This window comes from Anomaloglossus baeobatrachus, chromosome 3 (assembly GCF_048569485.1).
Source record: "Anomaloglossus baeobatrachus isolate aAnoBae1 chromosome 3, aAnoBae1.hap1, whole genome shotgun sequence".
Lineage (NCBI taxonomy): Eukaryota > Metazoa > Chordata > Amphibia > Anura > Aromobatidae > Anomaloglossus > Anomaloglossus baeobatrachus.
The window spans coordinates 158,423,777-158,448,393 of record NC_134355.1 but is presented as its reverse complement, the minus strand read 5'-3'; the positions used below and the strand labels follow the sequence as shown (position 1 = coordinate 158,448,393).

General features: G+C 42.9%; 1 protein-coding gene across 1 annotated transcript in view; it reads right to left on the bottom strand.

Moving 5' to 3' along the window:
- Positions 1 to 24,176, bottom strand: part of SULT6B1 (sulfotransferase family 6B member 1) — a 50,741-nt gene extending 26,565 nt beyond the window's left edge. The window contains exons 1-4 of the mRNA XM_075338158.1: positions 23,922 to 24,176; positions 9,572 to 9,681; positions 5,886 to 5,975; positions 2,117 to 2,243 (exon numbers count right to left, since the gene is read on the bottom strand). Coding sequence (XP_075194273.1) covers positions 2,117 to 2,243; positions 5,886 to 5,975; positions 9,572 to 9,681; positions 23,922 to 24,117 — 523 coding nt within the window. The 5' untranslated portion in view covers positions 24,118 to 24,176. The remainder of the gene's footprint in view (positions 1 to 2,116; positions 2,244 to 5,885; positions 5,976 to 9,571; positions 9,682 to 23,921) is intronic.
- Between the last annotated feature and the right edge of the window lie 441 nt (positions 24,177 to 24,617).

Here is a 24,617-nt window from a genome sequence, read left to right as displayed (position 1 = left end):
CTGCCCCTCCTTTACATATTATACCCCCCCACACACACTGCCCCTCTCCAAAATATTATACCCCCACACACACACTGCCCCTCTCCAAAATGTTATACCCCCTACACACACACACACACTGCCCCTCCTTTACATATTATACCCCCCACACAAACACACTGCCCCTCTCCAAAATATTATACCCCCACACACACACACTGCCCCTCCTTTACATATTATACCCCCCCCACACACACTGCCCCTCTCCAAAATATTATACCCCCACACACACACTGCCCCTCTCCAAAATATTATACCCCCACACACACACTGCCCCTCTCCAAAATGTTATACCCCCCTACACACTTAATGCCCCTCTTTAGAATATGATATCCCCCCCCCACACACACACTGGCCCTCTTTCCAAAACATAATACCCCCCCCCACACACACACACACACACACTGGCCCTCTTCAAAATATTATACCCCCCATATATACACAAACACACTGCCGTTATGTAAAATACACCCCCTCTCACACACTGCCCCTCTGGATAAAGTACTCCCCCTCCCCCTGCCTCTCGCAAAGCTGTGTCCCTTTCACAAATATTCCCCCATTATGTGCCCTAGTCCCCTTCTCACTCACCCATAGTGAGTACACATTCCATCTTCGGCTCCTCCACGGGGCTCTTACCACTGTTCGACGTGTCTCAGCAATGTGCTGATCTCATCACGTTGTTGCATGCTGGAGCCTCAGGCCCGGCGCTGTCACTGATCAAATGTATTTACGTCTGAGAGACGCAATCACATTTGAACAGGAAGGAGGGAGCTGCAGTCACCGGCGCTTTCCTCAGCAGTACACTGGCCACAGGATCTCACTAAACAGTAGGGCCAGAGCAGAACAGCACAGCGCGCTGCCTCCTGCTGCTTTCTGTGATGCTACTGCACGCAAGGCAAATTAATGTTGCCTGGCGTGCAGACTGCTGAGGAAAGTGGCGGTGACTGTAGAGTGAGCGGCCCAGTACAGGGACCAGCCCTTCTGGCATTTGCCAGAATTGCCCTATGGCCAGTCCGGCCCTGAGTGTATGTGATGTGACTGCAGACTTGTGAATCCTCACATCACACACAGTGCTCGCTGTGAGGATTCTCTGGTGCTGGCAGTGAGATTGCTTGTGACGGCAAGCATGGGATATGCATACTACCTGACACATTTAGACTAGTCATGCATGGCTTTGCTCAATTCACTTATATTGAGTGAGGCCGCACACGTATAGTCATAATGTGGCTGGGAGTATGTTTATTGTATACCTGCAGTCATATGACCGCCTGCTCTTGCTGACTACACCACATGATTCATAAGTCTGTAGTCGCATGGAGTACTGAAGACTTCTGTGAAAAACTTGGACAACCTCTTTAAGCATTGAATCATCTGTAGAAATATTTATGGAAAACCCTCCTAAATAAAAAAAAATCTGTATACCCCAAGAATCTTAAAATAAAACTCTCTTTTCCTTGCTACTAAACAAATGCCCAGGAACCTGAAGACCCACCTCTTCCAACAAGCCTACAATAACCCTCAGTCCAGTACACCACTGCACAACCGGCTCTGTCCTCACCTATTGTACCATCATCCTTTCCCTGTAGACTGAGCGCCCTCACAGGCAGGGTCCTTTCTCCTCCTATACCAGTCTGTTTTGTATTATTAATGATTGTTGTACGTATACCCTCTTGGAATATGTCGAATCATTGATCTCAGGATGTTGGGGTGAAAGAACATTCTACTCTTTTCTCTATTTGATCCTCCAAAGCTACACCCTGCCATGTGTATCTTTAAATCTGCATTTTTGTCCTCTTATTCATCACTCTCTCCCGTTACTCTTCAGTTTTGGGCTCGCCTTGGCTTGGACAGACTCAGATTAGATGTCTTGAAAACGTGAATTTTCTCTCCTTTTTATTAATTTTACATCACTTGTACTATTTAATCTACAGCACATATAATTAATGGTCCTCGTTTTGTCCCTTTTTCCTGACTACTAAATTATCCTTGTAGTAAAATCTGTTTTATTCTAAAAAAAAATAAAATGGCAAAGCACAATTAAAACTGTCGGTGAAAAGTTAAACTTTTAATACTGTACCTTTTCCAGCCATGAAGTCTGGGAAAAATTCATCCCAGCTACTGTAGGTGGGAAGCATTGGGTTGCTATTGTAGAAGTGAAAAAGTGACACGGCTGTATCTTTTGGATTTCGAAACACCACCAGCATCTGTACAATACAAAGTAGTAATGAAAACACTGATATATGGAGGTCAGAATTTTAGGTTTTAGTCATTGAACTGCAAGTAACAAACATTTCCATGTGCCAGAAAAGTGAGATGATTGTACATATTGTAGAAGCAGAATTATGTACAGAAAAACCTCGCTCGTCTTTGGACTCTATAGATGCAAAGTCCTTTTCTGGTCCTCCCCTTTCAAAAGACTGGAAGACCATCTTTAGTATAATTTTAAAAGCTGATATTGTGATTTTAACTGATATTATTTTAAAAGGTATTAAATGAGTATTCCTTTTTTTTTTTTTAAATTGGATATATTTTATTGATTTTAAAGGGAACTTGTCAGGTGTAATATGCAGACAGAACCATGAGCAGTTCTGGGTACATATTGCTCATTCCTGCCTAACCGTTCCTGTATACACTAGCATAGATAAAGAGATCTTTATAAAAAGTATTTCTAAAGATCCTTTATGATATGCTAATGAGTGCAGGGACAAGTCGCAAGGGTGTTAGTTCCTGCACTCATTCCGCCCTCTTAGCATGTTAGCACGTCTACAGGGGTGTGTTAACATGCTATTAAAAGCCCATTGTCCAGCGTCATCATCAGTGGTTATACGCATACCTGCTCATTGTCACCGCATCAGACGCCGGGCAGTGCGCATGATCAGAAGTCCCGGCACTTCTGGTCATACGCACTAGACCTCTCTAAAGCCAGGACGTGTACTCTTAACTTCATACTGTGCATGACCAGAAGTACGGTGACTTCTGATCATGCGCACTGTTCGGCATCTGATGTAGTGACAAAGAACAGGTACGCACGTCACCTCCAATGACGCTGGGTAATGGGCATTGAATAGCATATTAGCATGTCGCAGCTACGCATAATTGGTGTAATTAAAAACATCAGGTCAAGACACAAAAAATAAGTTGTCACTGAGCCCAAGTTCCAGAAAAATTAAAACACCATGGGTCTCGGAAAATTGCAAAAAATGCACAATTTTTTTATTTATTTTTTTATTTACAAACTTCAGAATTTTTTTCACCACCTAGACAAAAGTTAAAATTTATATATATATATATATATATATATATATATATAAATAAACATAAATGTATAAATAAATATAAATGTATAAATAAATATAAATATATACATACATATATATATATATATATATATATATATATATATATATATATATACACACATACATATACACACATATTTTATAAAAAGTATCTACGAACTCAGACTGACCTCGGGAATCATATTGCCAGGTCAGCTTTTCAAAATAGTGAACACAGTAAATTAAAAACCCCAAAGCATTTCTGCAATTGCACTTTTTTTGCAATTTCGCCGCACCTGGAATTTTTTTCACGTTTTACAGTAGTACAATAGGACATAATGAAGTAGTACAATAGGGCATAATGAATTGTGTCGTTCAAAAGTACAACTCGTCCCGCAAAAAACAAGCCTTAATAAGGATATATTATTCCAAAAATAAAAAAGTTATGGCTTTAAGAAGAAGGGAAAGAAAAAAACAAAAAAAGCTCAGAGGTGAAGGGTTAAGACCACTAACCAGAAAGCATGTAATCGTGGACAAGACCATAACGTGTGTAATATACCTGCTTCTTCCCCAGAAGAGAAGGGGCAGTTAGTAGGATCAGGTCCAAGACCTACTTTAACACCTTCACCATCCAGCAATTTTCTGTTTTTTTGTTTTTGTAGTTTTCCTCTATTTCTTCCAAAGAGCCCTTACTTTTTTATTTTTATATTTTTTATTTTTATTATTTATATTTTATTTGTATATTATTATATTATTTATTTATTTTATATTATTTATATTTTATTTTTATATTTTATTTTTTATTTATATTTTACCTGGGGGCTGCAGCCTGTAGCCATATGCTTTATCTGCGCTGGGTATCACAGTAAGGTAGAGGACTCTACGCCAATTTTTTTATTTAGTTTTACGCCACTATAGACTCAGCATCTGTGATTTCAAGCAGTTAGACACGCTGTCACACAAGGTAGGGGCGCGGTCTGAATGCAACCAATTACAGATGCTGGGACTGCCGTTGGGCGGGGAAAGTTGTGCATATGCATGAGGGTAATGAGCAGCCCTGAGACTGGTAAGTATAACGTATGGTAAGTATAATGGACTGTTAAGTATAACGGCATGAAGACTGGTAAGTATAACGCATCTGCTCTAATTCTCCTTAGCCCTTTCTACCACCATTTTAAAGCGCATGATTCAGGTCTCCATAAACTTGTATGGGGATTGGCGTCCGGCCAGATATCTGGGATTAATTCTTGGACCGAATCGGGTGTTTTAAAAAAAAAAAAAAATCTGGTTGGACCCACCTATCCTGGATATCTGCGTGTTTTCCCATCACTAAGGGGTGCTTCACACATAGCGAGATCGCTACCGAAATCGCTGCTACGGCACGGTTTTGGTGACGTAACAGTGACCTCATTAGCGATCTCGCTGTGTGTGACACTGAGCAGCGATCTGGCCCCTGCTGTGAGATCGCTGCTCGTTACACACAGCCCTGGTTCGTTTTCTTCAAAGGCGCTCTCCCGCTGTGACACACAGATCGCTGTGTGTGACAGCGAGAGAGCGACGAAATGAAGCGAGCAGGGAGCAGGAGCCGGCATCTGGCAGCTGCGGTAAGCTGTAACCAAGGTAAACATCGGGTAACCAAGGTGGTTACCCGATATTTACCTTAGTTACCAGCCTCCGCAGCTCTCACACTGCCTGTGCTGCCGGCTCCGGCTCTCTGCACATGTAGCTGCAGTACACATCGGGTTAATTAACCCAATGTGTACTGTAGCTAGGAGAGCAGGGAACCAGCGCTAAGCAGTGTGCGCGGCTCCCTGCTCTCTGCACATGTAGCTGCAGTACACATCGGGTTAATTAACCCAATGTGTACTGTAGCTAGGAGAGCAGGGAACCAGCGCTAAGCAGTGTGCGCGGCTCCCTGCTCTCTGCACATGTAGCTGCAGTACACATCGGGTTAATTAACCCGATGTGTACTGTAGCTAGGAGAGCAAGGAGCCAGCGCTAAGCAGTGTGCGCGGCTCCCTGCTCTCGCGGTTATGATCGCTGCTTCGGCTGCTGTGTTTGACAGCTAAGCAGCGATCATAACAGCGACTTACAAGGTTGCTGTTACGTCACATAAAATGGTGACATAACAGCGACCTCGTTGTCGCTGTCGCTTAGTGTGAACCAGCCCTAATGCTAATTAGTTGCAAATCAGATATATGAATGAGATAGCAAAGATGGTTGACTATGTAATGAAGATGCACTGTATGGTGAGATAAGGAGCCTGAAAGTCAAAAGTTGAAAACAATGTTACTCTTTTGCTCATCAGTGTATGCAGACATATACAAGATATTGTTAATTGTTGCCGTGGTTTGTTCTCCTCCCTTCTCAGTAATCAGTATTAATCCTATCAGGAGATATATCATTTTTGCATGAATGTTATCATATAAATATGATATGTGGCGTCTTTTTACCCATAATTTATGTATGCAAGTCACACATTTTTCAATACAAATATGAATATAAAATATTGCTGTAAAAAATGTGCCTGTGCAATTTTCTATTATAACAGATCGGGACTAAGTTTACCTTTATTTTCTTGTCAAAAAATGGTTGAGGTATGTTGTCATAATGCAAGTGCGATCCCAAGACTCGTGGTGAAGATTCTAATTTTAGCGTCTGAAAAACAAAAAAAGGTTTTACTAAATAAGTAACCTTTATTTTTATTTCGGAATTCAATAGAACACATGAAAATAAACAACTTTGTAATATATTGTATCAGAGAAATTTGCTTCTTTTCCTTCTTGGACTGATCATTCACTCTCAGTTCATAGGTAAATCTGTATTCAGTAAAGACAAAACTTTCTATTATTAAGATGACAGTTGGTGCCTTTAAATTTTTCTGTAAAGGACATGAGAAATGACAAAGGAACCCACAATCAGTGTTTGCAGTGTTTTGGATGCAGCGGACACAGGTACGCACGTCATTGCAGATGACGCTGGGCAATGGGTATTAAATGGCATGTTAGCACACTTATAAATCCTTCAGCTTGCGCCTTTTCAGGTAGTGCTTTGTGGATTTTGATGCGTGTTGGCGATCATTAACTACAGCTTTTTTACAGGTGGTGTTATGCTTGCATCAAGAATCCATTTTTCCCTCTACCTGTGAAATGTTCCCAATGCTATTCGCTGCAACACTACCCCAAAGCATGATTGATACACCCCCATGCTTAATGGTTGGCAAAATATTATTTTTCTAAAATGCTGTGCCCTTTTTTTTCCCCCCACACATACTGTTATATTTTAACCTTATGGGCCACAGGACTTGTTTCCAAAATGCATCAGGCTTGTTTGAATGTTCTTTTGCATACTTCTGGTGCTGATTTTTATGGGGAAGACACTGGAGAGGTTTTCATCTGATGACTCTTCCATGAAGGCCATATTTGTGCAGGTGTTTGAGCTGTAAAACAAAGTACCACAACTCCAGAGTCTGCTAAATCTTCCTGAAGGTCTTTTGCAGGCAAGTGGGAGTTCTGATTTGCCTTCTCTAGCAATCCTACAAGCAGCTCTCACAAAATGTTTTCTTCTTCTTCAAGACCTTATCTTGACCTCCACTGTTCCTATTAACTGCCATTTGTTAATTACATTTCAAACTGAGGAAATGGCAACTTGAAAACAATTTGCTATCTTCCTATATCCGTCTCCTGCTTTGTGGGCCTCCACCATTTTTATTTTCAGAGTGCTAGGCAGGTGCTTAGAAGAACCCACCATGGCTGCTGTTGTTTTGGCTCAAGGATAGAGGAGGCTAGGTTTTTATAAAGCTGTGAAATCTGCATCACTTGGCCTTTCCTAACAATGATATTGAACAAGCCAGAACCATAACAAGATAATTAAAGGTCTGAAACCTTGGTCAAAATTATCTTAGCACACAAATATCCAAGGGTGCCCAAACTTTTGCATCAGTCCATTTTTCTTTTTGGTTTTTTTTTCTAATGTAAAAGATGTAAATATTTTATTTTTTTTTGCCTCAAATACAAATGAAATGTTTTGTCTTTAACTTTATGCCTTTTAGAGGTCATTTAATCTTCAACTTGCTTAACTGTTCACAATAACAGCAATTTTGACCAGGGGAGTCCAAACGTTTGCATGCCACTATATATGACTATCAAGATATTAGCACAGGTCAGGGGGACTCAGCAGTAAAGCTGGGCAGTCTGATTTGAGCACAGACTATGTGAAAACAGTCTGGAGCAAATGCACATGAGGTAATTTGGCATGGGCAAATCTGACACATAATCTGTATGTTTGTCTTGTACATTTGTATATGAATTTGGATGCAGATTTGCCATAGAACTTGCTGCAGCAATTGTGCATTAAGAAAGTAGCTGGCTTTTTAAATATCACAATGCCTCCAATGTTGTTGTCTTAGGCTATGTGCACACGTTGCGTAATTACATGCAGTTACGCTGCGCTTTGTAGCGCAGCGTAACTGCATGCGTCCTGCGTCCCCTGCATAATCTATGAAGATTATGCAGGGGCCGAGCACACGTGGCGTCTAAGAGCGCAGCGTTTCGGCTGCTGCCCGAAGCGCGCGTTCTAAGAAGTGACATGTCACTTCTTCCGTGCGCTTTGTCTGCAGCCCCTGCTCTGTCTATGGCAGGAGCTGCAGGCAGAGTGCATGGAATCGGCTTTTTTTTTTTTCACTACGGACATTTTCTGCAGCGATTTGAAGTGCACGTGTGCTCTTCAGATCGCTGTAGAAATTTCTGCAGTGACTGTACGCAACGTGCGCAATAGCCTTAACGCTGTATTGTCAGAATGGGTGTCCTTGATGCTTGAATGTAGGAATAAAGAAAAAGGTCAGCTCACCATTTAAATTGCTTCTGGATACGATTACAGTCCACGCATGGAGCCACCCTGGTGTGGGTCAGAAAACAATATCGGAAAGTAATCTCCACTGATGAAAGACCGGATTGAAGTGAGAAATAAAACTTCACATTTATTAATTTGATCACAAACAGTGCAGCAACATCATGTTCCACAGAAACATGGGCCAATCCTACATGTTTGGGGAGTATGAATTTTTCATGGTTACCATGAATAAGGCAAATTGCTGAGGATTTGCCCGTGATTCTGTGGAACATGATGTTGCTGCACTGTTTGTGATCAAATTAACCCTAGAACGCATACCTGGGGCCTAACAGGCCTGCTAGGTTACTTGTTTTCTGTGGTAGATTTCTATGGTTGCGCATTCTAGGGTTAATAAATGTGAAGTTTTCTCACTTCAATCCTGTCTTTCATTTCCAATGCTTGGACATGTCTCCCCTCCCTGGGGTGCATCTGTGTGGATTAGAAATGTCTACTCTGGTGTAATCCCATCAGAGTGCTGGGTGAGACATTAAAGCGGTATTTCAATCTCCAAACTCCTGTCCCAATATGTAGTATCCATGGTTATGACCACTCAGTGACAGTTAGTTGCTAGTGGTCTTAACCCTATCTAAGTTCCTCCAATGCCCTGCACATGAGTTGAGACATGGCTATGTCAGGAGAAATATGCTACGTTTCTATTGGGGGTATTTGCCATTTTTTTGTTTTAGAATTACACCTACTACATATTGAGACAAAATCTTGGAGATGGGAATAGCCCTTTCAGTAAAAACTCCTGAAGCAGCTAAACATGTGATTGTCATGGCAGCAGTACCAAAATGACAAAAAGAGCCACTCATGACAAGGGTTCCCATCACAGCGGAGAAGTAGACATAAAAAGGATTGGTGAGGCACATAGAGAGTGAGATGCTGTGGTGTTTTGTTAGGTGCATCAAAGATTAAGCAAATACATAAAGGAGATGTGGGTTAGGATGGAAGCAATGGTGGCATGTGCCACGTGGAGTGCTCCATTAAAAACTACGTAAAATATGTCGTTACGGCACACTATTTCTGGCTGCAATACATGTAATATACAACCACAGCTGTCTCACAAGTGATTGTGATTTGCTTTACAGAAAGCAGTCATATAGAGTAAAACTTACTAATTTACTAAGTCACTATTGCTTCTATATGAAAATACTATAAGTAAACAGAACAAAGTAAACTTATCTGATATCCAATGATGATATTCACATCAGTTCAAAGGCACAGGATAGAAGAAAGTGGCAATGGATATATTATGCTATACAGTACAAAAACATTTTGTCTATATATAGTATATATTTCAATGCTGCTTCAAATTTGCATATACTATACCTACAAAACATATATGTACTGTTTGCACATACCTCAAATTTATCGGAACCTTTAAATTCAATCAAAGGCACAAGAGCTGAAGGTTTCTTTTTGTAAACATCGTACACAATGCTGTGTAACAGTAATATAGTCCAATTACTTCCTATGAATAATGTGACAAATAGTTATCTTTATTCTTTACACATTTATTCAACCACTCAACACATTTCAGATATTTTTTTTCAACTTTTTACAAATTCAAATTTCAGTTTTGAAATGATTTATCTAACATAAATGTTATTAATGTTTGATCAGGTGTCACTATTGAAGTGACATAAATGAGCCCAAGTGACTCCACAATCTCAACAATGACTGACAGTGTGCAATGCTAGGGAATCCGCACAGAAGTTTGATTGTAAGTATGGTAAAAGAAAGAAACTGATGAAAGATGGCAAATCCGCAGCTCACCTATTGGAAGATTTCTGCGTGGAGGCTTGGACTGCTGTAAGATGCAGAGACAAATAGTAAAAACATATAATTCCTGCATTGAAGTGCTCTTTCAAAACACTTCTTTACTGGTTAAAGATAAAAATTCACAGCTTGTGCAAGCGTGCTCGGGGCAGTAGGCGAGGTGGCATTCTACTTGTGAACAGTACACGGACGGCACAAATGGGGCACCTCATTCCTCTCTTTCTGTGGGGCCACACGGGTCTATGTGTTATGGTATGGTACCGCACACAAGCACTTAGATTAGTCCTCTCACTCCAGCAGCGGGATCCACCAGTCAATGTTTCACTAGGTCCCCGACTCACTACCACAGACAGTGATTCCATGCAAAGGCTGCTCTTTGAGCTGATACCTTTTTCTTCCCATGTTTCCAGCTAGGCAAATCCCTCCATTTCCAGGGTTCCCTGTTAATTTTACGGCTACACTGGCCTCACTTCTTGTCTAGGACTACTCACCCACAGGTTTTGCCCACTTGCTCCGGTACTCTCTTCTGACGCCATTAACGTTTCTTTAGGCCATACCTCCAAACTGTCCTGGATTCAGCAGGACTGTCCTGCTTGTTCACTGCTCTTGTCCTGACTCCTCCTCTCCGTGCAGTGAATAAATTAAACTTTCATTTGCTCTGGTTTCCTTGTGAGTTATTTGCCCATAGGCAGCAGTTCTACCATTGAGCCACTACCTGTACTAAGGGGCCTAAGAGGATTTGGTGAGAATCACCCTTTATGTTTGTCTTTGCCTTGTACATCTCCTAATATTGCTAGTGTTTGTAAATTAGAGTAGCATTTGCAGACCTTAGTTAATTTTGGGAAATCAGTTAGGGTACAGGGTTTTGGTGAATTTATTGGTCTGGTTTTACCAGGTTTTAGGGATGTAAAGTGTCAGTTTACACAGTCGAAGGTTAATCCAATTGTTGCCTGGTTGTGAGACAGGGACAGAGAGGCATCCTCCTCCCAGATCTCGGTCCCTGGTATGGTCGCTCAGGGTCAGCAGACCCTTGGATTAGGCTAAATGATGCGGCTCAGGGTTAAGTTTATGTTTGTTTTGATGGCCCATTGGGTGCGTATTTAAAACTAGGGAGAAAACTTGGAAAGATGAATACGTAGAAATTTTTTCTTAATGCCCCTTAGAGAAATTTAATCTGCATACAATTAAACTAGACTAGAGTAAAAAAGAGGTAGCAGAAAAAAGGTGGTACTTAATACCGCATACCTTTTCAAACTGGCTCCAAACGTTTGCTATTCTGGCCAATGTGATTGAGGAAAAGGCTCCACAGAATTGTTCTCCATTATTTTGTTATGGATTCTATAGGAGAAGCTTATCAGGTCTTTGGCGGAGCTGCTTGGTTTCATTATGATGAATAGTTCCAATAGCGAAAGGCTGTCAGACTAGGTTTAAGATGGGATCATATGGATATCTCATTATGGATGTGCCTTATGTTTTCGCTGCCCATTCTGCTATGCAGCCTTTTCATTCGGGTCCAGGGGGTCAACTTCAACATGAACACTTTAGGACAACTAGAGGCCAGGGTGTTGCTGGAAGTTTAACGACGGCCAATGCCGATATTGCTCAAGCTGTTATTTTAACACAAATACTAATTTTTCAGCGAGAATCATGCACAATCAAAATGTTTCAAGAAGGTAAAAGGAAGTTCTGGTGTCGTTAACCAGAAAGGGGTTGATGCCAGTGAAACTCAAGACAATGTTCCTCTTTCTAAGTAAGTATAAAGCCACGGTGGTTTTGAAGATATGGTTTGGTTTTAAAATACCTTTTTTTGAGGATGCACTGCTTTTTTGACCAAATAATTTGAAGTCTGCGTATCTCCACCCTGGGGTGCTGAAGGCAGGGCTGTGGAGTCGGTAAGCCAAACATTCGACTCCTCAATTTCCCTTGCACCAACTCCGACTCCACGACTCCGACTCCTACATATATTGCTTATAGTTAAGTGAAAAATTTATTGTAGTACATGAACATGTGTATGTGAACTTCACACATTTAATAATTTTTATGATCAAGAAATTTGGATAGAACATAAAATATATTTATTGGAATACAACTTTAGAACACAAAAAACTGTAATAAATTGTAAATATGTAATACACTATGTAATATACAGTAGATTACATATATATCTTGTGTGTGTATGTATGTGTGTATACATATACTGTATATATTACATATTTACAATTTTATTTTCTGTGTTCTAAAGTTGTATTCCAATATATTTTATGTTCTACCTAAATATCTTGATTATTGTATCATAAAAATTATTAAATGTCTGATGTTCACATTGTACTGCAGTAAATTTTTCACTTCAATATAAGCATTATACTAAATGTTATTATCTAGTATGTTTTTGTTGAAAACTGTTTTTTGCCACTTACATAGTGCTCTACATAGTGTTGTCTCTGTCTGTGTCTCTCTCTGTGTCTCTCTCTGTGTCTCTCTCTCTGTGTCTCTCTCTGTGTCTCTCTCTCTGTGTCTCTCTCTGTGTCTCTCTCTCTGTGTCTCTCTCTCTGTGTCTCTCTCTCTGTGTCTCTGTGTGTGTCTCTGTGTGTGTCTATGTGTGTGTCTATGTGTGTGTCTATGTGTGTGTCTCTGTCTCTGTGTGTGTCTCTGTCTCTGTGTGTGTCTCTGTCTCTGTGTGTGTCTCTGTCTCTGTGTGTGTCTCTGTCTCTGTGTGTGTCTCTGTGTGTGTCTCTGTCTCTGTGTGTGTCTCTGCATCAGTCTCTGTGTGTGTGTGTGTCTCTCTCTCTCTTTGTGTCTCTGTTTCTGTGTCTGTATCTGTATCAGACTGTCCCTGTGTCTGTGTGTCTCTGTATCAGTCTGTGTGTCTCTGTGTGTCTGTCTCTAAATCAGTCCCTCTGTGTCTCTGTCTCTATATAAGTGTCTCTGTGTCTCAGTCTCTGTGTGTCTATCTTTGTGTGTCTCTGTCTGCGTGTCACACTGTGTGTGTGTGTGTGTGTGTGTGTGTGTGTGTGTGTCTGTGTGCCTGTGTCTCTGTGTTTGTCTCTATCAACATCATATTATCTGACACATCACCTGTCTTATACTAAAAATGTCCTTTGTTCCCTATAGCAACCAATTAGAGTTCCTATTAATGACCTGTAGCTCCCAGCTCTATTGATTTTAATGTAAGCAGGTATTTTGGCAAATAACTGTAAAGTGAGGGGTTAAATTTTCCCCTCAAAACATCAAGACATAAGGGTGCTTTACACACTGCGACATCGCTAATGATATATCGTCAGGGTCACGGTGTTTGTGACGCACATCCGGCGTCGTTAGCGACGTCGCAGCATGTGACAGGCTGGAGCGACCTAAAACGATCGCAAAAGAGACAAAAATCGTTTGTTTTGGAGAGGTCGTTTAATAACAAAAAATCGTTGTCAGGTAAGTAGCGATGTTGTTCCTCGTTCCTGCGGCATCACACATCGCTATGTGTGACACCGCAGGAGTCACACATCTCCTTACCTCCCTCCTGCCGCCAATGAGGAAGGAAGGAGGTGGGCGGGATGTTCGGCCCACTCATCTCCGCCCCTCCACTTCTATTGGCCGGCCGCTTAGTGACACTGCAGTGACGTCGCTATGACGACGAACGCACCTCCCCCTTGAAGGAGGGATTGTTCGGCAGTCACAGCGACGTCGCTGACAAGGTATGTGAGTGTGATGCTGCCGTAGCGATAATGTTTGCTACGGCAGCGATCACCACATATCGCACGTACGACGGGGGCGGATGCTATCACGCACGACATCGCTAACTATAGCTAGCGATGTCGTAGCGTGTAAAGCACCCTATAGTCTATGACGTTCCCTGTGTCACATGAGAAGTCTGTGCAAAGTTTTGTGATTGTAAATGAGACGGTGTGGATTCCTTTAACGGACATACACACACACATACATACATAGACTCAGCTTTATATATTAGATTATACACCCTACATATGCCCCGTACCTGTCACGTATAGTGTGTAATGTAATTATGAATATTGACCTGCCATATCCTAAAGGTGTGTAATATGCGCTGTGTTAGGATTTCACTTGCCGATTCGAGTAGTTGTCATCTGATCGCTCACTTGTGATTTGCAATGTGTGGTCATCTGCAGAATGACGTCTCCTCCTGCTTCTCTGAAATTGAAAATTATAACAAATTGAAAATTATAACAATGAGAGAAGCCGGAGGAGACGTCATTCAGCAGATGACCCCCAGTCTGCAAATCACTGGTGAGCGATCACAGGACCACTCAAATTGGCAAATTAAATCCTAACAGTGTATATTACACATTTTGGGGGTTCGACCAGTCAATGTGCAGAATGTCAGCCACAGGGAAGACACCGGTCAGTCTAGGGCAGCAGAGCAGGGAGAAGCCATTGGGCACCGGCCTCCCGGGCTCCTCATCCTGGTGGCATCGTCCTCAGCAGAGATAAAATGTGTTTTATCTGAACTGTGGAAGCATCAGAGTAAAATATACACAACTGCAATAATGGAGACAGTGTCTGATTCCTTCCACTCGGGGGTCATGCAGGAGGAATCAGCTGTCAGATTCCTCACCTGGTAGCAAATTAACAGTGGAGTCTCATATGTTACATGGCCTCACTGCTGTCTGCACATCACATGTAATGGTATATGTTCACACGGGGCTTTTTTTTTTTTTTTAAACCACAAATATACATCGTTTTTGTCCCAAGAATGCACCAAAAACGCACCCCGGCAAAATTGCATAAAAAAACGCAATTTGTTTTTGACGTGTTTTACCGCGTTTTGCCCAATGCGGTTTTTAAGTCTAATCTATTGACTGGAAGGGTTCAAAGACGAAAACGCAAAAAGAATTGACATGCTGCATCTTCAGAAACGCAGCCAAGAAGCAGCCAACAAAAGATGCCCAGTGTGGACAGCAAAAGAGCAATCCCATAGACTTTGCTGGGAGGAGGAAATGCATGCATTGAGGTGCATCTTTGTGACCTCAAAAATGCAACAAAAGATGTCCTGTGTGAACTTAGCCTTAGTGTCGTTATGAAGGCCATTCTATCAATGTAATGCATTGTCAGCAGCTGAGGTGTATTATGAGGTTCTGCAGCAGCTGAGGTGTATTACGCGGTTCTGCAGCAGCTGAGGTGTATTATCAGATTCTGCAGCAGCTGAGGTGTGTATGAGGAGGTCCTGCAGCAGCTGAGGTGTGTATTATGGGGTTCTGCAGCAGCTGAGGTGTGTATTATGGGGTTCTGCAGCAGCGGAGGTGTGAATGATGAGGTTCTGTAGTAGCTGAGGTGTGTATTATGGGGGTTCTGCAGCAGCTGAGGTGAATTATGAGATTTTGCAGCAGCTGAGATGTGTATAATGAGGTTTTGTAGCATCTGAGGTGTGTATTTTGAGGTTCTGCAGCAGCTGAGGTGTGTATGATGAGGTTCTGCAGCAGCTGAGGTGTGCATTATGAAGTTCTGCACAATATTACATTATTTGGCGTGGATTTATCTTACAAATTTTCCAACAAAATTATTTGCAGCATTGCCAAATGGGGTGAGCCCAGTCTGGTTAATAAAGGGATTACAGTATATATGCCGTAGTTCTTCAATACACCGTGCCCCTCCCTCATGGTGTGTATGTGGTACTGCACCTCAGTCTGTTCAGGTCATTTTAGCTGAGAGGCAGTGACACATATAACCTGAGGACTCTTTCTTATGTATAAAGCAGAGATTTTTTCTAATTTCTTACATTCCCCTTTAACATCTGTATTTTGGACTTTTTGGTCCGGAGTACATGCAGCATCGGCCGCCGACTCCATGGTGCCTTGTCTGGTATTATCTGGTACATTTATCCTCAGGATCCCACCAATGGGACCGCGACCTGTGCCGCTCTAAGTGTATGTGAATTTATAACATCTCTCCACGAAGAACGGCAGCGCCTCATTCTCCAGATACATGTGCACCCCATTGGGGGATCCATATGTACCATCCATAATGTAATATCCAGGCATACAGAATGTACGAGATGAGAATACCCCAATAAGAATAATTTCAGATGTGGAGTCCAAAATGGCCGCTGTCAGAGGCAGACGTGGATGTGGGAGCTCCTGAACCATCAACAGACATCCAGCTCCCCGACGGAAAATATTCCCGTCTAGCTCCCCCATCCAGGTCCCCAGAACACCCCGGGAGGGGAGAGACCCTTATTTGTCGGCTGCACCCATAAGGGCACCTCCTGGGAACCCTCCAACGTTGTGGCCAGACAGGGCACTGGAGGTGGCGAGGCCCGAGAAGCGTGGTCTCGATGAACCGCAGACACCCGCCGGAGGAAACAAAGAGATCACCTGTGGGCTCAGAAGGAGCGGACTGGGACCAGGGGACCTGACGATCCTCACCCTCCCCCTCGTCCCGGACCAGTCTTGCCCGACGTCCCGGGCAACAACGGGAGGAGTGCCGCCGCCATCTTAGGTGAACACCCGCCCGGCCCTGAGGACGGTAGACAGCGCTACGGCCCCACAGACCGCGGGTGCAAGCCGGAAGGCCTGCTGAGATCGGGAGCCTCGTCACTTACCAGTCTGGTAGACGGCGGGACCGGAGTGAAGGAACTGTGGGCCGCGGGGGATCCTGGAGAGGCCGCATGGAGTTTCTGAGACGCGGCGGGAGATCTCGTGACGGCTGTGAGCGGCGCTTCGGGAGATTCTGCAGTGCCCGGGGAGAAGATTTGGCGGTGAGTGAGTCCTTCCTTGTCGTCCGGCTACACGCCCGCTGCTCCCCCGCACCGGAGCCCTGGGACCAGCCTGCAGTGCCGACCGGACCCAGCCGCGTGCATCCGGCACCCTGACGTCCCCCTCCATAGCTTCCCCTCGTGGCTCAGAGACCGGTCACGCTGCTGAGGGTTGATTTCACAGGAGCTCAGGGGCCAGTGCTGAGTGGGAGACGCCAAACAAAATTACCCCACACTGGAATTCAGCCTGGTGGAGGGTGAAGATAGGGGAACGGACCCTGTTCAAGGGGACCCCTTCTCAAATCTACACAGGGACATTAAGAGCCATAGGGGGTTGCTCTGTACCCCCCCCCCACACTGCAGGGTGCTCTGTCGACTCAGGTTTGGGCTTCCATTACGTGGCAAGTTGGCTGGCGGCAAGTAAAATTTCTTAAGTTCCGGCTCCACACACCATTACGGGCACCGAGGCTACAAGAGAGGCATTTTGATGGAGACGATATAGAGAGGGGTCACACAGACGTACCTCTAACATAGAGACACTTTCTTCTCGCCTCCTTCCCCCTCTTTGAGGGAGTATAATGTTCTAAAATCAGTGCTACCTGGAGGGAGCGGAGTGGCCTAACCCCTACTATTCATTCTCTCAAGCATAAAACCACTTATGTCTGACTTTAACATGGTCAAAATCGGCAACGCACGAGCCAGTTCTCTGCCCAGACCAGTTAAATCCACTACCCAGGCTGATGTCGATAAGTTTCTCAAAAAACACTTCCATACAGCTGATGCTAAAACAGGCAGCCCCCAAAGCATGTCTACTAATGATGTACAAGATATAGATGACGATGAAAGTGACACTGAAGGTGCTGATAATAGCAAGTCTCCCCATCTCAAGATCTTTTATAAAACGGATCCTCAAAAATGCGCTGGAACCGGTGGCAAGGGAGCTATCAGATATTAAACAAGAAATCGGCCAAATTGGACACAGAGTGGAATCCCTGGAAGCAGCCCAAGCCACATTAACCTCCACTTCCAACACTGTCATCTCCTGTCTTCGCCAACAGGAGGATAATATCAATCAAATTCATGCCATTCTGGAAGATCATGAAAACAGAGAAAGGCGAAACAATCTCAGATTAAAGGGACTTCCAGAATCGGTAGCAAATGAAGCTTTGATCCCGACCCTACAGGGCATCTTCTCTGACCTGATGGACTCTGACCCTGCTCCAACATTGGAACTGATAAGAGCTCATAGATCTTTGAGACCCCGACCCAAACAAGGGGAACCACCAAGGGATGTCATATGCCGCTTCCTGGATTACCGAATTAAAGAACTTATTCTTAAAAAAGCCAGAGAAGCGGTCTATAAGTCATGAAGGCTCTAAAATTCTGATTTTTCAGGACCTTGCTTCCACCACCCTGACCAAAAGGAGATTGCTACAACCCTTCACAGCAGTGTTACGCCAACGCCAGTTTCCGTACCGCTGGTTATTTCCATTTGGCATCGCTGTATCTGCTAATGGAAAACACTACCAAGCCAAAACTTCTGCGGAGATAAGACGGATCTGTTAAGATTTGGGGATCACATTGGAGAAATACCCGGAGCTGGAAATTCATCGTTCGGCGTCTACACTACAAATGCTTCCAGATCCGGCACCATGGCATAGCCTCACCCCAAAGACCCACAGATCCAGACGCAAAGCGGCGAAGAAACTCCAGATGAACTCTGAAGGCGAGCCCCCCTGAAGGGGTCTTTGATTGGGTCTATTGTTGTATATAACTGTTTATGCTAGCTTAAAACACAAAGTTATTACAGGGGTTCTTTACTTTTTGCTCCCTCTTGATGCACACTCTTATTTGTTTGAATTTCAAATAGTTGAAAATGTTGATACTAATACCCTGCTCTCCTTTGAACCTCTCTCTACCCCCCAGTCTCTCTATCTCTTCTACTCTCCCATTGGTCATAGGTCTGGTCCATTCATCCCGATGGAAAAAGAACAGAATGTCCTTCCGCTTGTATCATCATGGCATCACATCATAAGGTATTTACGGCAATAAGCCTTAATGCACATGGATTAAATTCCCCCATACAAAGGTCACAGACTTTGCATAGCCTACAAAAGAAGCACGCAGACATGATATTCTTCCAAGAAACGCATTTCCGTGAAGGCAAAATCCCAAGCTTTAACAAAGCACACTACAACACTTGGTTCCACGCCCCCTCCCCACGCAAAGGTTCTAGAGGGGTCTCCATAGCCCTCGCTAAAGATATACCCTTTCTAGCTCAAGACGTCGCTATTGACCCAGAGGGCCGATTTATTTTCGTCAAGGGTATGTTAGCCGGCTCTATGGTAACCCTAGGGAATGTATATGCCCCAAATGTCAAACAGATTTGTTGGTTGATGTCCACGCTCAAAAAATTCCGCATTTTTTCAGAAGGTACTCCAATACTGTGCGGTGACTTTAATGTGGCTATGGAGCCCAAACTAGACTCCACTGCAAAAAAAAGTCACCTCTCTTTAAGGGACCTATCTCGGATTAAATGCTCTCTCCATTCCCTCTCTCTGATAGATATCTGGCGCTATCAACACCCCACAACCAAAGACTTCACATTCTTCTCTAATCCTCATAAATCATACCACAGACTAGACTACATTTTTCTACCTAGGCATCTACTACCCAATGTCAATGACTCAGAGATCCAATCAACACCTTACTCTGACCATGCTTATGTTTCAGTTAGTTTCTCACTCCTGAGGCCGTATTGGCTTCACCGTACGTGGAGATTGAATGAATCAATTCTCTCCTCGGAAGAAAATAAGAAACGCATATCTGAATGTCTCCGTAATTATTTTGCAGAGAACAAGACACCAGATATTGCGGCCCCAATGTTGTGGGAAGCGCATAAGACGGTCATTAGGGGAGAATTGATCTCCATTTTCTCACACCTCAACAAGCAGAGGAAATTGTTCTTGCAGACTCTGTATGCTGAGATTGCCACGTTGGAGGCTCAGCATAAGAAGTCCCTTTCCCAACAGACATTAGAACAACTGACTGCGAAGCGTGTGGAACTTAGGGATATACTTAATAAACAATCGGCTAAATTTTATCTCAGTTGGAGGAATCGTATGTTCCTCCATGGGGATAAAGCTTCTAAACTTATGATGTCCCTGATAAAAAAAAGACAGGCTCGTACGTTCATACATGCAATTAAAACCTCACAGGGTCACCGTACGCAAGACTATTCCCAAATCTCGGACGAATTCCTTCGTTTTTATAAAAATTTATATCAAATTCGGCCAGAAGAGTCGGCAACGGAGAGGGACAAGAGGAAATGTGGTATACAAAACTACTTAGCTAAATTAAATCTCCCGAAACTCTCTAAATTACAGCAGGCGTCCCTAGAAAAACCGTTCTCTCGAGCTGAGGTTCAGTCCATCCTGTCCAGGAGCCCCGTGGGGAAGGCTCCAGGTCCAGATGGCCTTCCCATTATCTATTATAAAAAATTCTTTGATATACTGGGGGATCATCTCTTAGCATCATGCAACGCTCTTCTACACGGCGACCCTATACCCAAGCAAGCACTAGAGGCGCATATATCATTAATACACAAAGACGGGAAAGATCCGGAGTGTTGTGGAAACTATAGGCCCATCTCACTCTTGAATGTGGACCTAAAGATATATGCTAGTTTAATGGCTAACCGAGTGGCAGGTATCCTTCCAGATCTCATCTCCCCAGAACAATCAGGTTTTGTCAGAGGTAGAGAGGGGAAGGATAACGCGCTAAGAGTAATAAACTTAATGCAACACGCCAGGACTCATAAGCTGCCTCTGGTGCTGCTGGGAACGGACGCCGAGAAGGCGTTTGACAGGGTGGACTGGACCTTCTTGCAGGGGACGCTGGAGGCCTTCCATTTTCTCCAGATACCATACGCGCAATCCTACAGATGTACACATCCCCCACGGCCAGGATTAAAATAAACAATACTCTCACCGACCCCCTTGACATTAAAAATGGCACAAGGCAGGGTTGCCCCTTATCCCCCTTACTCTTTGTCTTGGCCATGGAGCCACTGCTAACCTCCATTCAACAGGACCGGGACATAGAGGGGTTTAACCTGCAGGGAGTTCACCACAAGTCCGCCGCCTTTGCCGACGACTTGTTGGTGGTAATGTCCAGGCCGGAGAGGGGTTTCCCTGCCTTTATGAAATTATTAGAGGAATATGGCCGCTGGTCTAACTTCAAAATTAACCTATCTAAATCAGAAGCATTAAGCATTAATATCGCCAGTAAAGTTACTAAATCTCTCCAAAACTCGTTTCCTTTTCGATGGCCAAATAGTCACATAACATACTTAGGCATTAAGTTGGGGAAAACCTTCAAGTCCCTGTTTGATCTCAACTACAAGCCCCTTCTTCCTAAACTTACCGCACAAATAGCCTCGTGGAAGGCTCCCTTCCTTTCGTGGATGGGCCGGAAAAATTTAATTAAAAGCATTATACTCCCAAAGTTTATTTACCTCTTTCAAATGTTACCCATACCAATTCCCACTCCTTTTCTCTCTCAATGTAACTCTTTAATCTCCAACTACGTCTGGAACAAACATAAACCGAGAATCAACTTCCAAACATTGAACCTTCCAAAGGACAAAGGTGGCATGGGATTACCCAATATATCGTTATATTATCAAGCCGCCGTCCTTTCCAGAACGGTAGACTGGATCAGACGCCCACTGAGTAAATTGTGGATATCTATAGAAGAATATCTAGCCCCCACCCCTCTACGAGCTATGCTACTTTCCCCTCCTAACCAGAGAGATAAAAGATCCTTTACAAATGAACTTACGAGAACTCTTTTGCACAAATGGAAGGAAAACAGGGAGATATTGGCCCCACCTCTCTCCCCTTTAACCCAAGTTTCCGACATACTAGATGCCGATGTAAACCAAGCCGCGTCCACGAAATCTACATTCCTGACCAATGTGAATGTTCCGTTAGCTGATCTTTTGGTGGACGGCTCTTTGATATCTGAACAGGAGATGGGTATGAACCCTGGCCTCTCTAAGCTCACATTTCTTCATCATACGAAGTTAAAACATGTGATCCATCCATTATTACCTCATACCCATCTCGACAGACCTTTAACTACATTTGAATCTTTCTGCATGCAAACCCGGGCCCCCAGGAAAATTCTTTCTAATTTATACCATACCCTGCTTACAAAAAAACTGGTGGTAAAGAGAGCATATATACTAAGATGGGAAAGGGACCTGAGTACTACATTTACCGATTTGCAAACGAGCCAAATTTACAATGCCTCACACGGTCTGTCATGTTGTGTGAGAGTTCAAGAGAATTCATTCAAAGTGATTGCGAGATGGTACATTGTCCCCACCTCGTCTAGTACGTGGAGCTCTTCCATCTCAGATCAATGCTGGCGATGCGAGAAGGACAAGGGAACATATTTACATGTGTGGTGGACATGCCCGATTATCCAGACCTTCTGGCTGACAGCATCACAGTTAATATTTGACCTCACAGGCAAAAAGGGGGTTCTGGAACCTGGACAAATGCTTCTGAACTTCCCAATGTGGCCTAAAGATAAAGCTTCTTCGAAACTGGCGTCATTTGTAGGCTCAGCTTGTAAACTTCTCATAGCCCAATTGTGGCGCACAATGAAAATTCCCACTCTCACGCAGCTCTTGCTGAAGATTGATCAATTATATCATGTTGAAGAACTCTCAGCCCTTTCACGTCAAAATATGCTCTCTTTCCTCCAGGTCTGGAAGGCTTGGCAGGCCTATAAGTCTAAACCTCAATTTTCAGTAGTTACTTCGCAGATGGCAACATAGGGGAATGTAAGTCATCCTTCCCCCCACCAATGAGATGAATGACAGCTGTCTGACCATCCTTGCCACGGATTGAATGGACCTAAGACCAAAATCCTCTCCTTTCTTCTTTCCTTTCTATCTCTTCCCCCTTTCTTTTCGTCTCTTGAACCCTTTAACTCTAATCCCATAACTGAATTTCATGCGATAAAAATTCGCTCTCCTAGATTCTAGCTCCCCCCCTACTTCTAGTTCCTATGGTACTTGTTGTTAAAAACTGTTTCATATTAATACAGAAACCAGGCTAATAATTTACTTCGGTCTTTCCCACAACCTGATGGTTAAGTCTATTATTTGGAAAGCTCAGACAACACATAAGTAATCTGAGTCATAGAGATAAAATGGGAAGCATCCGATGCAATTGTAATAATATTAGTTAAGACTGTGCTTTCTGATGACTGTGTATTTTTATTTTTTGCTTCAATAAACAAAACATTAAAACAAACAAGAATAATTTCAGATGTGGTGGAATTAATATGGATTTGAGGTGCAGATTCTCCAACACAAATCTGGAGGACTTTATAGTACACTTGAAGAAATCAATTTTCTTAGGATATAAAAAAAATGGCCTCTGGTCCTCATTTGTTTCCTGGAAACTGGGTAAAAAATCAGTAGAGGGGGGGCAGTTTTGCACAGGGCGCTATTCAGGCTAAGGTTGGCCCTGAGTATAAGCTGTAATAGAACATGAAAACCTGAATATTAAAGTTTCTCCTCTCTAAATGTCCATTTAGATGAACTGCTAATTGGAGAAGCAGCTTTCCTAGGTATGCTTGTTTCCTGATTATTGGTCTGTCTAAACGAGCTGCTGATCATTTGATGAATGAGTAAAACACTAGTTCATCTTGTGAGATGATGTGCACAGAACGATCGTATCAACAATCATTCTGTGCCCTTACAAATTGACACAAACTTTTTTTGCAGCTAATTTGACAAAACCAAACTTGTTGAGAGTAGAAGATGATAAATGCACCCGCTGTAGAATACACCTCTGCTAACATGGTATCCATGTATTAGGGAGCAGGATTATGCAACGTATGTTCTGGGTTACACCCTGTAAATGCAATTTATTCACTGACAGAAAAGAATTACAAAATGGTAAATGGTGGTGAAACACTATATGTTACAAAGCTATTAAACTTTTCACTTGAACAATCATTAACTTAATTCATATAAGACTGGAAGTTTCCTATAAAATAAAATGTAACAAAACTGGAAATATAATCAACCTAATCCGGCCCCCAATAATATGACAACTGTTTTACATTATTATTATTTGCTATACTAAAAGTTATTTACGATTACATCATAATCTAGAATTGTTAGAACTTACCACATTTGGGATACGCTATCATCATCAAATCCTCCTCACGTACTTCAAATGTTTCAATAGTTTTAAATGTATCAACATCACATGTAACTGATGGATACATGACCCCATTGTATGTAAATATCAGGTCCTCCTTCGGAGTGTTCTTGGCCATGTCGTATGCTTTTTGTATTTTTGCTACCATTCCTACATTTTCCATTGTGATGTGATTGAGGGCTGCTAACTGCAGTCTTATGTTGTTTGACTCCTATCCTTAAGCTTACATGCAAAGGAATGATCTAAAGAGGGCAGTCTTACAAGGGGAAGGGCTCATGTTGCTGTTGCTATTAACCTCTTATGGTCTGAAGTAGTATGTAATCCTATGTTTAGAGTCAATATGTATTGGTTTAACTTTATTCACTTCAATAAAGTGCATCAAATAACGAAGTATAAAGCATCAGTAGACAGGCCATGACTGGAAATGGGAAATATGCTTTTATATTAGTAGTTATTGGACATCATGTCCACCAAGCCTCCAGAAAGGGAATATTTTCTCACAGAATTGTCAGAAAGTTGATACATATAGGACTAAATGGCATTCTAGCACTTTACACGACATTGCATGCCATTCAGACTTGGGCATTGTTAGAAGTGGGGGCAAATGTAAAAGCCCCTCGTACCTGAAGGGTCTTAAAGAACCCTCTGCTACATAAAAAGATC